This window comes from Myotis lucifugus, unplaced genomic scaffold, assembly GCF_000147115.1.
Source record: "Myotis lucifugus unplaced genomic scaffold, Myoluc2.0 scaffold_2, whole genome shotgun sequence".
NCBI classification, from domain to species: domain Eukaryota; kingdom Metazoa; phylum Chordata; class Mammalia; order Chiroptera; family Vespertilionidae; genus Myotis; species Myotis lucifugus.
This window is the reverse complement of record NW_005871050.1, coordinates 18,309,657-18,323,354: the sequence shown is the minus strand read 5'-3', so window position 1 is coordinate 18,323,354 and position 13,698 is coordinate 18,309,657. Positions and strand designations below refer to the sequence as shown.

At 38.7% G+C, this 13,698-nt stretch overlaps 1 protein-coding gene across 1 annotated transcript in view; it reads left to right on the top strand.

Moving 5' to 3' along the window:
- WDR44 (WD repeat domain 44) overlaps nucleotides 1-13,698 on the top strand; it is a gene marked incomplete at its 5' end in the record, with an annotated part of 94,037 nt that overhangs the window by 57,765 nt on the left and 22,574 nt on the right. The window contains 4 exons of the mRNA XM_023758496.1: nucleotides 1,058-1,164; nucleotides 1,691-1,842; nucleotides 4,106-4,244; nucleotides 5,512-5,576. Coding sequence (XP_023614264.1) covers nucleotides 1,058-1,164; nucleotides 1,691-1,842; nucleotides 4,106-4,244; nucleotides 5,512-5,576 — 463 coding nt within the window. The remainder of the gene's footprint in view (nucleotides 1-1,057; nucleotides 1,165-1,690; nucleotides 1,843-4,105; nucleotides 4,245-5,511; nucleotides 5,577-13,698) is intronic.

Below are 13,698 nucleotides of genomic sequence, written 5' to 3'. Positions count from 1 at the left end.
CCCGCACAAATTTCGTGGCACCGGGCCACTAGTATTATATTTGGAGAAGTGCCTATATTTCCTTTGTAGCTATATTGACTTGAATAAACAGGGTGGGGCAAAAGTAGTTTTACACTTGTGAGTACAGGAAACACAAAGTTTATTCTTATATTATTATTTATTTACTAGAGGCCTGGTGCATGAATTCGTGCACAGGTGGGATCCCTCAGCCTGGCTGGCGATGGGGGTCGATCAGGGCCCATCAGGGCCACAAGAGGGTGGCGGGGTGAGGGGCCATGGTGGGGAGGGGCTGCGGGAGGTTGGCCAACCTTGGGAGGTTGGCTGTGGGAGTGCACTGACCACCAGGAGGCAACTCCTGCATTGAGCGTCTGCCCCCTGGTGGTCAGTGCACGTCATAGCGACCGGTCAACCAGTTGTTTGGTCATTTGGTCGCTTAGGCTTTTATATACAGGCAGTCCTCAGGTTATGTCGGACTCAACGTAGTCTTTTCGTGGTTACGTCGCCATTTCCTATTTACAGTATTTTTTTTTAAAGTTCCGCCATTTTGACGTATGTACATATGTGCTTTATGTTTTTTATTATTTATTTACCACAAGTAAAGGTCAGGAATTGTTATCTTTCCTTTAAATTTTTTTTACGGTTTCACTTCATTACTGCTGTGTATATGCTCCATGTGAGTGACATAGGTGCTTATGTAGGTAGGTTCTGACTTATGGTGAAAACCACATTACTTCGCGCCCTAAGAACGGATCTCCGTTGTAACCCAAGGACCTACTGTATGTAGATTATTATATTGCTTTCCATAAGAACAACTTTAAACCTACTTTTGCCCCACCCTGTATTCTATACAACAAAGGATTTAGGAACTCAAAGACCTATTTATGTAAAAAAAGAGTTCCTTCAAAATAATATGCTTTACTAGTCACAGCTAATGAGATTATCAGTGAATTATTGAATTTTTATATTTGGCTGAATTTATAAAAAATAATTTTGGTGGGGTTTTTTCTTTTGGTTTTTTTTTTTGTTTTTGTTTTTTTGTTTGTTTGTTTTTGGTAAGGACTCAACTGAAGAAGTTCCTAGGAAAATCAGTGAAGAGAGCAAAGCACCTTGCTGAGGAATATGGTGAACGTGCTGTAAATAAAGTTAAAAGTGTTAGAGATGAAGGTAAGTGAAATAGAACATTTCAACATTTCAGGAATCAGTTGTAAATTAGTTATGTAAGAGTATTTAGTTTTTATAAACGTTCTCAAATTTATGTAAATTTTCTAATTTTGTGCAGATCTTAATTTCCTATGCCTTTCTCATAATTGTACTCATTTGTTTTATATAATAAACACTTATTCTGTGCCAGACACTGTTCTAAGCACTTTCACCTGTATTAGCACATTTAATCCTCATCAAAACCCTTTGAGGTAAGTACCACTAGTATCCCCAATTTATAGATGAGAATACTGAAGCACAGAAAAGTTGGGTACCTTGCCTAAGGTCACACAGATAATAATTGACAGAGTTGGATTTGGACCCAAGCAATCTGGCACTAGACTCCATGTATGCTCTTAGGCAATATGCTATTTAGTAATAGACAGATTTAGCTTCTCCATTTAATGAATTTTCTCAGTAAGCAGTGGATATGAAATATAATAGTTATATCTACATAGCTAGTGATGATTTCTGTTGCTTTTCTATTTAGTGTTTCATACTGATCAAGATGATCCTTCATCAAGTGATGATGAAGGAATGCCATACACAAGACCAGTCAAATTCAAAGCAGCACATGGTTTCAAAGGACCTTATGATTTTGATCAGATAAAAGTGGTACAAGATCTTAGTGGTGAACATATGGTAAGCAACTTTTTTTATTTTTCATTATTGATTCTGTTTTCATGGAAATACTTTAGCATCTATAAAGCAGATCTATGTAATTTGCTATCTTTACTCAAGAAGAGTGAATTGATATTAATACAATTTAATTCAGAGTCTATCTCTGAATTATTTTTCAAGAAGTGAGTTATTAAATTAAATAGACACTAGTCCTATATTATTAAGAAAGCTATATAAAAGTACCAAACTTTTAAACAGTTAAATTAGAGGATAGTCTATCACTTTGAGAAATGTTTAAAATGTTCCCCATTATATTTTGAATAACTTACACAACTATTTCTAAATCTCAATATATTTTGTAGTGCGACAGCTAAAACACGGAGAGAGGTAGCGATACAAATTCTCTATCAGAGTTAAAATGTACCAAAGTAGATATAAAGTATACAAATTATATTGCCTCTGAAAATGCTAGGAATATAGAGAAGGAAGTAATGAACTCAAAACTAGGTAAATGATACTGTGGGTCCTTGATCAGAGAATGCATATATCTATTTAGATTTTTTTACTTCGTTTTTATTGTTTACACTGTTACAGATATCTCCATCCACCCCTTTGCCCACCTTGACCCCCCCTTCCCTCTATCACCACAATGTTGTCTGTGTCAATGGGTTATGCATTTATGTTCTTTGACTAATCCCTTCACCTTCTTTCATCAAGGCCCCTCCCCCCTCCCCTCTGACAGCTCTCAGTCTGTTCCATGTATCCATGCCTCTGTTTCTGATTTGTTCATCAGTTTATTTGGTTCATTAGATTCCACGTATAAATGAGATCATATATTTGTCTTTCACCAACTGGCTCATTTCACTTAGCATAATAATCTCCAGATCTATTTAGATTTTAAATATAAAAGTTGGCCTAACTGGAAGGAAGCAACCACAAACATATATCAGATGGCAGCCAGATTGGAATTTAAACTTTGGTGTTTATAATCTAGTTATAAAATATTTGAAAGTTGGTTATAGAAACTACCTTAAGGCATCTGATGAATTTCCTTGTACTGTATTTATAGTTTTAAGTAAAATCTCATAGGAGTAAGCCCCAAATAACAAATTTCTTAACATACTTGAATTTTGTGGAAATGAGTACTATTCCAGTAAATGAGCTGTTGCCTCTAACTTGGATAATCTTTTAGATCTGCATAGATGTGTGTTGTAATCTATATATATAAAAGCCTAATATGCTAAGTGACCCTCTGACCATTTGACCATTTCATCAGTGGCTATGATGCACACTGACCACCAGAGGGCAAATGCTCTAACTGGTAGGTTAGCTTGCTGCTGGGGTCTGGCTTATTGTGACTGGGCGAGTTGGGCCAGACATGCTCTGGAGCCCTCCCACAGTCCCTCCCCAGCCCTGATCGTGCACTGGTGGGGTCCCTCAGCCTGGCCTGCACCCTCTCGCATTACGGGACCCCTTGGGGGATGTCGGAGAGCCGGTTTTGACCTGAACCCCCCAGGCCAGGCCAAAGGACACCACCGGTGCATGAATCCATGCACCAGGCCTCTAGTAGTAGTTATAACAGTATTTGTTGTAGTAGGTTTTAGCCTTTCCAATTTAAGGGCTGACATTCTTTAACCCTCCCCCAGCACACGCGCGCACACACACACACACACACACACACACACACACTCTCTCTCTCTCTCTCTCTCTCTCTCTCTCTCTCTGTCTCCCCCTTCTCCCCCCCCCCCCACACACACACACACTGTTTTCACTATCTGCTGGGGAATTCTAGCCCATATACTGCAAAACCTTATTTCTTGGGAGAAAAACAGGAGGAAACCATACCATTCCAACATTTCTTCAAATGCCCAATACAATGAGGGTCACTGCTAAGGTGGGCATATTCTTCCCTCAGCCTTAGTTAGGAGTTGGTGCTATGCTAAAGGCCCTGCCTCCTCCTAACCTACTCCCCCTTATGGTCAGCTAGGAAACTGAGATCCAAAACTAAGATTCGTGCTTAACATTGAAGATTTCCAGCCACCGCAGAACTCCCATTTCCATTAATATATGTACATGGTTTGGGATCTTGAAATTGTTAGTTTACATTATGGCAAACTATAACTATGTTATCTTGCCTTTCTTTGAAAAGTCCCTCTTTGTGGTATTGTAGCACCATTGGACTGTTGGATTTAAGTGGTGTTAGTAATGTATTATATATAATTTGGCATGATTTTTTAATGTTTCAGTTTTTAAAATAACTTTGAACCTTCCATTGTTTTCATAGGGAGCTGTTTGGACCATGAAATTTTCTCACTGTGGCCGATTACTTGCCTCAGCTGGACAAGACAATGTAGTGAGAATATGGGCTTTAAAAAATGCTTTTGACTATTTCAACAATATGCGAATGAAATACAATACTGAAGGTATTTTTCACTTATTTGTGGGCTTTAAAAAATCCAAAGACACCTGGCATTTTCACATTTTAGGCATAATAATGCCTTTTTATCTGGTAATCATTTGCAGCAACCACTACTTTCAGCCACAAACCTAAAAGTAAAACAGAAGTCAACAGCAAAAAAAAAGAAAACAAACAAACAAAAAAACATCTAAACTCAGTGAAAAAAGCTACCACGAAGCATTTGACTTTCAGGTGTAACTTCATCAACTAATGAGAACAAAGTCATTTGGTTTCCCTTGGCAATCTTCATTTTTATCCAAGGTTAAAGTGAAATTCTGATTTATCTAGGAGAATTAGAATAATATATACATCCAGTAAATAAAGAATGATTAAGGAAACATAGAAAGTAAATGTGATTTGTCAGTTCATCAAAGGGTATGTGAAAAAAAGTTAAATGGTAAAGAAACCTCAGAACATGGCGTATGTACACAATGATTACAATATTTATATATCATGGTAAGTTATCAGGAAAGTATATAAAGTTGATATAAATAGGAGCTTTGAGTTTTGGGGATTCTTTTCTTATAATTATTTAACTGCAATAAATTTTCTCCACAAACTCCTCCCTCCCTACACCACCTTCCCATCCCAAAGCTGAAAAACAAGAAGTTAAGGGATGGGAGATAGGAGAATATAGTGGAAGCAGCAATTTGAAGAACATTGAAATCTAGGAAGATGCACTAAACTGGCAAGCAAGGCCCTGTATACTTTAGGAGCCCTGTGTATATGCCCTCCTTTCTATTCTCTCAATTATGCATTTATGTTATAATACATAATACATAATTGAAGATGATAATGAGTTGACAATATAGTAAATAATGTTTCCTATATATTTCTTTTATTGCCCTGCCTGGAACAAAATGACTATTTTCAGTGGCCCTTCAAACTTACCCCAGCCTAGACCCTTTCTGCCCCTTAATTGTTCATCTTATTGCTTGTTATGATTGACAAGAATGTATTCACTATGAATAATGAGAATTTAACAGTACTTTATTAAATTGGGGAAATGGTTCATCTATTTCATAAAGATTTTATGGAAAAATAATCAAAATAAATATTTTGGTGCCCAAAGAGTTAATGCTTCACATGTAGTTTTCTAGAATGTTACATTCTATGACCATTAATTAGGTGTTCCTGTGTCATTATTTCTGATTGCGTGTGGGTGTGCATGCGCATACGTGCATGTGTACCTGTGTATGTACATGCCTTTTTACAATTATGTTGTTTTTCAGGACGTGTGTCCCCATCGCCTTCTCAGGAAAGTCTAAATTCATCAAAATCTGATACAGATACAGGGGTATGCTTGTTATTTTATACTCTACTATTGTTAAATACTATAGTTTGATTTGTTTTCCATAAAGTACCTTATTGTTTTCTTTCGCCTTTTTTGTTTTTTTAAGTACTTTCTTATTTATCAGAAATTACAATTGCATGAAAGCACTTAATTAAAATTAAGATGTGTTAGCAGAGTTTCTTCTATTAGAATTGGTAAATGAAAAAGTGTGATGTTTAAAGATTGTCAGACAGTGAATATTAACTCAAGCCACCAAACTACTAATGTAAACTTGAAAAAAACAAAATCCCATCCCCTCTAATCCATGTTAGGTGTTTTAAGAAATAATAACGGATACTTGAGTAAGAGGTAATTAAGGAAAGAAAAAAGATACTAAAATATTTTAATTTTTCCATCTTCTTGGTTTAACAAATGCTTTATCATAGTTTTAGGTAGTGTAAAATATCTAAACGATTTTTATTTTGTCTCAGCTATAAGATTAAATATAACCAATTTTAAACCTAAAACATAAATTATTATTCTAAGCTGTCCCCTGTGCTTCTTGTGTATTGATCTAGGCAAATGTGATATAAACAAAGAGAACCTAAAATGTTCACCTGCTCAACCGTATTCTCCTGGGGTTTCACTGGCTCTGTAGCATTTGACATGAATTTTTTCCTACTTTAAACATATAGTTCTCAGCTTTCAGTGGTTCTGTTTTTCCTTGTTCTCTTCCTATATCCCTGCTGTCTCTTCCTCTTCAACCCCTGCTGTTTCTCAGGGTTCTGTCCTTGGCCATTCTCAATTGACTTACTCACTCACTGCCTCCAATCCTGAACTGGCTTTAGCTCCATAATTCTCATTTCCTTTTAATAGCTTTATGTTTTTAAAACAAGAATTAGATCTTGCCCTAGCAGGTTTGGCTCACTGGATAGAGTGTCAGCCTACAGACTTAAGGGTCCTGGGTTCGATTCCAGTCAAAGGCACATACCTTGGTTGCAGGCTTAGTCCCCAGCCCTGGTGGGGGTGCATGGGGGAGGCAATCGATGTATCTCTCTCATCTCTCTCTCTCTCTCTCTCTCTCTCTCTCTCTCTCTCTCTCCCCCCCCCCCCTTCTACTCTCTCAAAAAATCAATGGAAAAGTACCCTCAGGTGAGGATTAACAACAACAACAAAAGAATTAAATCTTATTGTGCATGCTGCTCCTTCAAGCACATCAATTAATAGGTCTAAAACAACTTCCTCAACAAATGTTTTCTGAGTGCTTGGTCCCTGTGCCAGACACCACTAATAGATTCTGCAAAATCACCCCAGCCTGTTTGGCTCAGTGAATAGAACATCAGCCTGTGGACTGAAGAGTACCAGGTTTGATTTCAGTCAAGGGCACATAACTGGGTTGCAGGCTCAATCCCCAGCCCTGGTCAGGCACGTGCTGGGAGGCAACCAGTCGATGTGTCTCTCACATCAACATTTCTCTCTCTCTGTCTCTCCCCCTCCCTTCCACTCTTTCTAAAAATCAATGAAAAAAATATCCTCGGGTGAGAATTAACAAACAGGGAAAAAAAAGATTCTGCAAAATCAAATGAGACATATTCTGTGGCCGAAAGGACCTTGCTGATCAGTGAAATAGATATAGCCACAGTTACAGTATTGGATGGTAATATGCTATAGAAGGTACTACACAAGTATAGGAATTTAGCCTGTGAATCAGGGTGTCAGGACAAGCTTCCGGGAGGCTTTGATTTTTGAACTAGGTGTTAACTATGAGTGAAGGAAGGAGCATTTCAGAGCAGATAGCAAGCTTAAAGGCATGGAGGCTGAAACAGCATGGCATGTTAAAAGTACTTCAAGAAATTCCATGTGGCAGAAGCAAAGGGTACATGGTGAGAGTTGTAGGAGAAGTAGGCGGGATCGGAATTTTAAATGGCCTTTTATGTTAAACCAAGACATTTCAGCTGTGTCCTGCAAGCTACTGGGGGAGAAAGACACTTTGAGGGGTTCCAATTAGGAGTTTAATTAAAATGTTCAGATTTTTGTTTTAGAAAGAAAATTGTGGTAGTACTATAAAGGATAGATTAGATGGGGGTTGCAGTATAGGGAGACCACTTAAGAGGCTATTAACCCAGGAGAGAAATGGGAACTTCAATTATGATAGATTATGATAGCAGTGGACCTAGAAATCATAAAGATGAGCTGAATTTAAGAGATGTGAAAGAAGTGGGATCTCTAGGACGTGGTGACGACTACCTAGTAAGTGAGTAGCCTAGGATGATTCCCAGGTGTCAGGCTTGTGTAACTGGATAGATAGTTAATAGTCATTCGCCAATATATTTTAACTAGCAGCCTGGTGCACGAAATTTGCACATGGGTAGGGTCCCTAGGCCTGGCCAGCAATCAGGGCCAATCGGGGCCTTCCAGCTGCTGGCTGGGGCCTTCCTTCCCCAGCTGCCAGCTGCCGGCCATGGCCTTCCTTCATTCCGTGGTGGTCAGTGCACGTCATAGTGAGTGATCGAACTCCTGGTCTCCAGGTCAAACTCCCGAGGGGACACTTTGCATATTAACCTTTTATATAGAAAGATTATCTACACACAACTCTGCTCCTCTCTTTTGAACCTTCTTTAATGGCATCAACATTCATGTTATCTTTTTAACTCAGTCAGAAACACTCTACATATCAAAGTAGCTACAAATTCCCATCCACTCTCCCTCCATCTACAAATGCCCATGGAATCTGTCCCCTCATTTCCCGTTGCCATTCACATCATCTAGGCCCATGACACTCATTTAAATGTTTGCTGTAGCCTCTGGTCTCTACCCAATTCATTTTCTACATTGCCTCGAGTTTTTTTTATTTTTATTTTTCAAAATACAGATCTAACTATGCTACTGTGTGGTGTAAAATCTTCTGATGGCTCCTTGTAACTTACAGAATAAGGTCCTTCCTGATTTTGCCTCATCTTACCTTTTTAACTCAGTTCTAATTCCCTAGTGCTTATGTATCCTATTTGCCTTGCTGGATCCAAGTCTGTCCCTTAACCACTCACTTTTACATCTTTGTCCATGCTGTTTGATTTGCCGGGAATGCCCTTCCTATCCCCTTTAGTCATAGGGCAAAGCCCTACTTATCCTTCAAGATTCAGCTCAAATATATTACCTCTTTTTGTTTTCCCTGAATCAAGCAGGCAGAATTGTTTCTCATTTGTGTTCTAACAGTACATCATAAGTACTTTGACATTAATATCATCATGTCTTTCTTGGCAGTTTGTATCACTGGCTAGGCTCGGGGCTGATTTAAAGCAAAGAACTGTACTTCAGATCTTAGTATCCTTGGACCCTAACCCCATGCCTCTCTGTAGTAGGCCTGAATCACTGTTGAATTCCTGCTTCTGTGCCTTTATTCCTATTCCCCTTATCTGAATGCCTGCAATCTCTTTTCTTTCTTTTCCAAGCTTGCCCATTCTTCAAGGCCTACTTCCTCCAGAAAACCTTCATTGACTAATGTAGTGGAGAAATTTTTAACTGCTTTGCTTTAGGGAAAAGGGTTTGCTTTTATTAGTTTAATTCACCGTAAAGTTTCCAGTTATTGGTTACTATTAAAAAACAGGGACCATTTGTACCATCTTGTGTTATGCTTATTTCAACAATCCTACTTAAAGGTTTTTAACTACTTCCATCCAGGCCCCCCCAAAAAATCCTATGTAACCCCCAACTTTGTTTGAACTTAAGGCCTTTTAAATGAGGAGCATGGTAGTTCTTTAACACAAAATATAATGACCCCCTGGAGTACTAAGGGTTTTTTTCCTGGCATAGTCGAGTATCATTTCTATCCGTTGTTTTCAGGAAAAGATTGTTTGGGGCTTCTTTCACTTCTGTCATTCTATTGGGACAGTTTTAAAAAGCCTCTATTCTAGTTCATATACCTTTGGAGTTTGGTATCACTTGTTGTCTTTGATCTAGTGCTAGCTGCCGTGAGGCACAGTAAGCATAATGGAGTTTATTTTCCTGATGTGTGTGTTCTTTTTTCTTGTGATAGTGATAACGTTCTCTTTTGCACTACATTCTCACTCTTCTTAGATTCCCCGTAAAATAGAATACCTGAAAGTATCTGTTGTACAGTTAAGCCAACAATGACAGTGACACATGCAAAATCACTCACCTCCTCATTGGTCATGTCAAGGCTAGGATTCTGGGTGTTATGCTCTCTGTTTTGTTTTGTTTTGTTATTGTTGTTTTATCTTGTTTTTTTGTTAATCCTCACCCAAGGATATCTTTTTCCATTGATTTTTAGGGAGAGTAGAAGAGAGAGGGAAAGACAGAGAGAAACATCGATGTGAGAGAAACACGTCAATTGGTTGCCTCTGGCACAAGCCACAACCAGGGCCCGGGCTGGGAAGGAACCTGCAACCAAAGTATGTGTCCTTGACCGGAATCAAACCCAGGACCCTTTGGTCCTCAGGCCACTGCTCTATCCACTGAGCCAAACTGGCTAGGGCACTCTCTATTTTTGTTGATTTGCAAAAGTAGCTCAGTAAGGCAGAAAGGAAGAGTGGCATGCATAATTTGCTCCATTATGCTAGTGACTTAAAATTTCTTCTTGACAATAGAAGTGTTAAGTATGCTGTTTACCTAAAATTAATACTTTTCTTGGGTAAATCTATGTTTGCTGGGTTTGATTAGTGGAACATCAGTGTGGGTGTTATAGCATTTAACTTCTGCTTAAAATTTTTGAAAGTAGGTAGTAGGGAAGGGAAAAAAAATTCCTCTACCCTCTTTGGTTCTGCAGCTGAGATCCACAAAATATCCTGACAAAGGACAGATTAACAGGAGAAATAGTATGCATATGGTGGCCTTCATAGAAAAACAGGACAGACCCCCCCCAAAAAAACAGTTAAACCCAGTGGCTTATATATCATTCATTTTTAAAAGGGCAATAAAAGTCTGTGAAGAAGGAATAGACGAAGAAAAGGGGGGTTAGGCTTTTAGGGGTGGTAAATTGTGGGAGGTTAATATATTAGAGGAAACTAATGGAAGATAAGAGTTATTTAGTAAAGTCCTGTTTATGAAGACTCGAGCTATTTCCAGAGATAAGATTCATTCTCCCCTTCCTGGTAAAGGAGAGGTGAGGACAAGACACCTTCATAGAGGGAATTTTATGCCCTGTTTTCAGGTAGAAAAGGGAAGGGTAAAAACTTTCTTGTTGCCTTCTGCTCAAAGTAATTCTTATGCAAAGAGCAGTATTTTGAGGGGTGACATATTCTAATCCCCTTCAAGATCAATAGAATCAAAAGCTTGAAGAACAGAGTTAGCTGTAAAGGGATGAGAGATAATTTTTGTGAAATTCTACATATGCAGCATTTTATTTAAAATATGCATTGGTTTAGTCGACAGTGTGTTGGGCACTGAAAATATAAAGATGCAGTGGACAGTGCATGCCAAGGATCTATATACACGGGGGAAGACAGGCATTAATATGTCCAAATCAGAATTAAGTACGTATCATTTTCCCAAGAAAACCACTCCTTTGACAGTGTACTTGATGCCAGTTCATTGTGTAATACCCATACCATCTCCTGAGTTAGACTCTGTGATCACTTTTTACTCTTTCCCTCCCTTCAGTGTCTGCTCATTTACCACATCCTGCCTGCTTGATCTCAGAAATGTCTTTGGAATCTGGCCATTCCTTTCATTTCCACTGCTATAATCCAGGCTTTATCTCTTACCTGGACCATTAGAGCCTTTTCCCAGATTCCAGTCTTTCATCCACAATGCCAGCAGAATTACTTTCCTGTAAAACAAATCTGATCATGTTACTGTCCTGTTTGAGCACTCTTTTTGGCTCTTTTTTTCTCTCGAGAATCAAGGCCAAATTCCTTAGCTTGACTCAGCCTTTCAGAAATCAGCCTGACCTCAGCTCTCATTGTTATTTCCCACCCTTCCCTCTCACAAACCTTATGTTCTGAGCGACTCAGTTGTTCATTGTTGCCCCAACAAAAATGTCAGACCCTTTGTGGATTCCATGCATTTACATATGCTATTCCACTTTGCCTGGTAAATTCATTTCAGTCTCAGGTCTCCTTGCTGAAGTGTTCCTTACTTCACTTAATGCATAATTACTTATATACTCCCTCATTGTTCCCATTATATTTTGCCCATATTTCTGTTAAAGGCACTTATAATACTATATCAATTTATATAACAACAGCTAACATTTTATGTGTCCTTACTATGTGCCATGTACTTTGCTAAGTGCATTTTATGTCTTATCTTTTGTAACCTCACAACAGTCTTGATACTGTTGTGAGATACTATTAAGAACTCTGTTTTTAGATGAAGAAAAGACTGAGGAGATTTTAAGTAACTCACCAATTTCACACAGTTGATAGATATAGCATCAGAATTAGAACCCAGCCCTGATCAATCTCTGGAGCAGTGGTTCTCAACCTGTGGGTCGCGACCCCTTTGGGGGTCGAACGACCCTTTCACAGGGGTTGCCTAAGACCATCGGAAAACACATATATAATTACATATTTTTTTGTGATTAATCACTATGCTTTAATTATGTTCAATTTGTAACAATGAAATTGGGGGTCACCACAACATGAGGCACTGTATTAAAGGGTCGCGGCATTAGGAAGGTTGAGAACCACTGCTCTAGAGCTTATGTTCTTAACCATTATGGTGCACTAATTGGCACTTTAAGGTCTGACACTGTGTCTTCATTTAGTCCACAAATATTTATTGAGTGCATACTATCTATTAATCAGTACTCTCAGAATTAAGGATATAGTAGTGAACAAAAATGACACAAATAGCTGTTCATATGAAGTTTAAATTCTAGTGGTGGCAGATAGAGAAATAAGCAAATTTTGTAATATATTGGAAGATGATAAATTTCATGGAGAAAATAAAGCAGATAAAGTAGAGATGACAGAAGGTAAAGAAGGTGGACAAGCAGAGTTTCACCAAGAGGTTGTCATTTGAGCAAAATCTGAAAGAGATGAGGGAGCATTCCAGGTAGAGTGAACAGCAAGTGAAACCGCATTAAGGCCTGGTTAGCTGGAGTCAATGATGAAGCCACAGAGATGTGGATGGGGCAGTCATAAAATGTTGGCCATTGCAAGGACTTTGGCTATTGTGTTGAGAACGATGGAAGTTAATGGAGAGATTTTCCAACAGAGAATGACATAATCTGACATGATAAAAGGTTCATTCTACATTTTAAATACTGAGAATAGGTTATAAGATAAATGTCATTTATTTTGGTATCTCAAGAAACTAATACAGTTATCTGGTAGGCGCTAATAAATATCAAAAGGCTTACAAGTTTTCATAGCAGTCCAACTTTAAAATGACATTTTTAGATAATCAGGATATTTGAATATGGAGAATATATTAGATGATACAAATTGTATTTTTAGGTGTGATAATGGCATTGTAGTTATGAATAAAAGAGGGCTTATTAGTTAGAGATACTTATAGAGTATTTACTGTATTCAGGTAAATGGTATTAAGCTTTGCTTTAGATGTTCCAGCAAAAGTAAGCAAATACATAAAGGTAGGAAGATGGATAAAAACAAAATGTTGATGATTGTTAAAGAAGGTAATAGATGTTAGGGGTTCATTATACTTTTTACTATATTCTCTCTCTTCTTCTATGTAAATTTGAAATGGACATAACAGTTTTATATATATATATATTTATGTATGTAACTATATATGTATGTAGAGATATAAATATCTTCCTAGATATAGATACCTATTTAGAGAGATATATAGATTAGATAAAATATATTTTATTTAGTAACTAGAGGCCCAGCACGCGATTTAAATAGCGCAAGAAGGTGCCCCGCCTCCCGCTGTGCGAGGACGCACCCCGTGGGGGGCCGGGACCCGCGCCTGACTCTCGCAGTGCCAGCCGCTATGGGAGTCAGGCCGGACCAGCGCCGCGGGGGGGCCAGACCGGTGCCGCAGGGGGCCGGGACCCACGCTTGACTCGCAGCGTCCCCCGGCCTCCCTGCCTGTGTCTGCTCCAGGGCCACCCAAGCTACCACGCCGGCTCAGGCAGGCCCTCATCTCTGTCTCCATCTCTGCTCCGGGCCTCATCTGCAAGCGCAATCTCCTCCTGTCTGGCCGTGACCCGTTATGG